At 39.6% G+C, this 4,553-nt stretch overlaps 1 protein-coding gene and 1 long non-coding RNA gene across 7 annotated transcripts in view; one reads left to right on the forward strand and one right to left on the reverse strand.

Moving 5' to 3' along the window:
- The window catches only part of LOC116703091 (serine/threonine-protein kinase BRSK2), a 39,343-nt gene that overhangs the window by 16,000 nt on the left and 18,790 nt on the right, over nt 1–4,553 (forward strand). For all 6 annotated transcript variants that reach the window (XM_032537686.1, XM_032537689.1, XM_032537691.1 and 3 more), the window contains exons 8-9: nt 408–554; nt 4,194–4,225. In XM_032537686.1, coding sequence (XP_032393577.1) covers nt 408–554; nt 4,194–4,225 — 179 coding nt within the window. The remainder of the gene's footprint in view (nt 1–407; nt 555–4,193; nt 4,226–4,553) is intronic.
- LOC116703092 (uncharacterized) overlaps nt 1–4,553 on the reverse strand; it is a 14,339-nt gene that overhangs the window by 5,770 nt on the left and 4,016 nt on the right. Inside the window, exon 2 of the long non-coding RNA XR_004335339.1 lies at nt 2,532–2,536. This is a non-coding gene — a long non-coding RNA (uncharacterized LOC116703092). The remainder of the gene's footprint in view (nt 1–2,531; nt 2,537–4,553) is intronic.

The raw sequence follows: 4,553 nt of genomic DNA on the forward strand, positions 1-4,553 counted from the left end.
ACTATCTGTCCAATCTGAGTTTTCTGTTGACGACTAAAACAATTTTTGAAAAACAAGTTACTTCCCAAGGCTATTTTATAGAGGCACCGTGCGGAACTTAGCGCCACCTATGGCGATTGTGATTGGTTTAAAGAAATGCCAATGCATCAGAGCATGTTTTTCTCCCATTCCAGAATGCTGTGTTGCTAGTGCCAGACCTTCCTCCACAACGTTGTGGAGGAAAATGTTGAACTATTAGCTGTGCTGAGTTTAACCCAATGTTTGATTGACACACAAAACGACCAACCCCAGATGCTACATGGTGCTACCTATAAAATGAGTGATTCAACACTATTTTCTTATCTTTGCATCTCTCTCATTTCATATCTTCTTGCTGTGTCTTTCCATCTTCTTCCATCCCTTCCCAGGGTGCCTTGCCCTTTGACCATGATAACCTGCGGCAGCTTCTAGAGAAAGTGAAGAGCGGGGTATTCCACATGCCTCACTTTATACCTCCCGACTGTCAAGCTTTGCTTAAAGGAATGATAGAAGTCAACCCCGACAAGAGACTCACGGTGAGCACGGAGGGCCAACGGGGCTGAAACAGGGGGAGGACAAAACTAGCAATTTAACTACTGTAGAGAAAATAGAAAATGTAATGATTAAGAGCATGAGTTCTCCCTGGGTGCATGTTGAACTCCTATTATGAGATGCCCATTTCTCCAAAAACAATCTCTATATTGGATTAGGAACATGTAGCTTTAGCCTCAGTCATTTAGCAAATAGCATGCAGTTAGCGACCAAGTTCACCTGTAAGCAATAAAAAGTCAGCCAGACAATGTTTTCAACCAACTTATGTAACTGAAGTTAGCTTGGTTAGCTAGCTAACTACAGCTGATCAAATCTCAGCGGCAGCTATCATTTAAGAAGGCAAAATTGTTGGTTGCCGTCTAGAAATTAGACTTTTGACGGCTTCCGTTTGAAATAAATGACCCATTGTTTTAAAAAATGAATAGGCATTTGAAGGTGTTAAATCTGCTTTTTATAATTCTAAACTGGATATGAATAGACTAGAATAGAATAGAATAAATCTTTATTGTCCACCAGGGTGGAAATTTTTCTTCGGCTCTACAAACATGTAAAACCGATAGATATAAATATAACATACATACAGTACATAAAAAAAATATCAACATAAAAAAGAATAAATATGCTTAAATAAATTAAAATAGCAGCTCAGTTTGATGTTGCCAATTGGTAAGGTTGAGGAAAAGCAGAGCAGAGGAATGGGCCTTAGGTATTGCTTAAAGGCAGGAGTGGAGTCAGCCATGACAGGGCAGTTTTTATTTCTGTCCTCGAATGCAAGTTTGCAGTTTATTTGGAGACGAGACTCATGGAAACAAGCAGCTTTATCAGCAGCTGTAAAGAAGGTGGGAGGCACTGAGGGTGAAAGAGACGAGGACTTCTCTTCCTTTTCACCTAAATGCCAACTTTCCCTTCTGAAAGCAAGGCTTGAAAAGAGACTGGTGGCTCAGAGGGAGATAGAAGGTGGGGGTGGTGGGTGACTGAATAAATGAATGACTGAGTGAATGGACAGCTAGAAGAAATTCCATTGCACTCTGGTTATAAAGAAAAGCTGGGATATAGCAGGCATGTGGAGTGGAAATGAATTCATGCTTAAGAGGCAGAGAGATGGAGGCAACTGTGATAATGTGGTTTGCAGAGACTGCTGACAGAGAGAAAGCCTGGTCAGTTAGTCATTCTGCTACAACAGAGCAGATTTAATCAAAGCTGTGGCTTCGCCTTATAAGCTGTTGATTAATGGAGCCTGAAACCAGGTCAAACTGTCTGTCTCTCTCTCTCTCTCTCTCGTCTCTATCTGTCTGCTAGATGCCTCCATGGACACCACCACCACACAAGTAGACAGATTTCAGTCCAATCGGTAGCTATAGCAAGCAGAACATTAGGGTATGAATCCACATATCTTTGATTTTGCCCTTCTTATCATATTCATATAAGTTTGGAAACGGGAAGTGTCTCCTCTGTGCTGCATACAGTACTTTAAAAGAAGTTAACAAATGCTAAGCTCTCATTGACTACAACTGCTTGCTAGTTTCCTCTCTGCATACAGTATTCACAGCAGGCCCACTTTTGGCTTTTTACATGCACAAGAGATGCTGTGCAGTATTGATGCAATGCAGATCATGGGTGTATTATAAGAACTGGATACAGCGTTTGAGGCAGAGCCTCGTTCATTCCTATGAGAGTTGCTCAGTGGCGCATGAAGCCATCATAGAGCCAAAAATTCCCCGGATGCTTGTCATGGCTTCCGCATTATGCAGCCCATAGAGCAGGAGCACTAGAGACTTCTGCGTTCCGGTTTAGCGCTCCGCTAACTTGAATGGGGATTATATGATTTAATCGCGCAGCGCTTTGAGACTTGCCAAATGTTATCGGATGGAATTAATCAAATTTTGATTGTGATTTCGTGGGGGTTCTCAATCACAAAAAAATGTATCCACTGATTTACAGACATTGTTTTTGCTATGTACTTAGTCTATGAGAAAAAGTATTTTTGGGCCGGAGAGCATCCCATGACGGGCTGGGAGTTGTAATTCCAATATTTGGCTTGAATGTTCAATTTGCTTTAAAAGCTGTCACACTTCCTGGGGGCCTGCTGCAGATAGGAGATAAATGAATATTGTATTGGGAGATTTAGGGCTGGACTTTAGGGAAAGTAGAAACAAGAGTCTAGAGCTATGCTGAGACTGTACTTGACTTAATGCTAACACCAGTATGCTAACATGCTCACATTGACAACGCAACATGCTGCAAGTGTAATGTTTGCCATCTTATTTTAGCTTGTTAGTTTGGTAGAAAATCCTAAATCTAAGTTATGTACTTTAAAGCTTTAGTGCACAACCTTTTAATATTAATGAACATCCGTCACATTCAAACCAAATTGCCAAATGAGTTGATACAAATCCAACTAAAACTATCAGCTCCATCATGTTTCTTTAATCGTCCATGTCCTCAAGCAACTGTTTGGAGTAGGGGTAGGGATTATGCGTCATCACGGAAGACTTGTATCATGTGGATGCGCAAACAGTTTTGGTATCATTACTTAGAATTCCTCATTGGGGCGTCAGAAACTATGCATAATAGCTTTAATATGAATGTTTTATAATCACCTCTACTATTACCCTTTGCTGTTGTATAACCACCATACTTTAGCTTGACCTGGGACATACTGTATATTGTATGTCAGCGTGACCGGGACACAGCTTTTTATAAGTCTGTGGAGACAATACCCAATCTCAAAGAATTGTTTTATGGAAATTACGGCGCAACCACACGGACAATGCAAGCCAAAAACTCAGTTTTTGCCTGTCAACACCTCAACGCTGAAAACTGAGTTTCTGAAAATCTTCAGTCTGGCCAGAGTTATTAGTTTTGCAGGTATTTGATCATTGACCAAAGAATTACACAATATTCTCTTTATACCTGATGATGGCACTACATGAAAAGTTGAGTAACAATGTTACAATTCATGTCTGCCAATTTCATGGCAGTCCATTCAATATTTGTTGAGATATTTTAGTCTCGACCAAAGTTATGGGCCGTTAATAGAGCCATGCCTAGAAAACTCAGGGTGCATGGTCCATAGAGAAAGTTCCTTGGAACCCACTGAGATGGGTCAATTCCTGAAACATATTTATGCAAAAGAGCCGCTAAATTTGTTCAAGCTGTCACACAGATAAAATATACAATGAAAAGAAATTTGACCATATTTTATTTTTAATATTTCTTTCATCACACCCCCCACCGGCATCGTCAGACACCGCCTACCAAGAGACTGGGTCTGTCCGAAGTTTCTTGTCTGGGGGAATTACTGAAATTGTTGGGTTTATGAGAGTGTAAAGTGTCTCAAGATAACTGTTGTTATGTTAAAATTGAATTGAATTCACTCCAAACATTTCAACATTTTAAACATTTAATTTCAAGTTAAAGCATTTTGTCTTTGTGGCTTCTATCGTAAATTGTTTCTTTTCTTCTGGTAGTCAGAAGGTTTTTTGTTTTAAACAGATTTGTTCAGTTGGACCGCAGGTGCTTTTTCTTTGTTGATGTGTCATTGTAAGGTTAAATCAATTGTAAAGACGATAAAATGCTTTGATGAATGCTGTAATATTGTCTTGTATTTTTGTCAATGACAGCTAGAAGCAATACAGAAACACCCCTGGTACCAGTAAGTACCACATTTTTCTCAAGTTTTTCTGACTTCCTCTGCATGTTCCCTGTTTCTTTCTCCACCAAAAGCCACTATCACCCACACCCTCATGTTTTTTATTTTTATTTTTTATTTAACCTTTATTTAACCAGGAAAATCCCATTGAGATTACTAATCTCTTTTTCAAGGGAGTCCTGGCCAAGACAGCGGCACAGATCACAACAATTCCGTACATTACAGACAATTTCATAACAATTTCATAAAACTATTTAAAACATTTATAGACCATAGATTTCGTTTCCAAACCTTTGAGCAAGAGTTTAAACTGGCCAATTGCAACCACTTC

The sequence above is a fragment of the Etheostoma spectabile genome, chromosome 15, assembly GCF_008692095.1.
Source record: "Etheostoma spectabile isolate EspeVRDwgs_2016 chromosome 15, UIUC_Espe_1.0, whole genome shotgun sequence".
Lineage (NCBI taxonomy): Eukaryota > Metazoa > Chordata > Actinopteri > Perciformes > Percidae > Etheostoma > Etheostoma spectabile.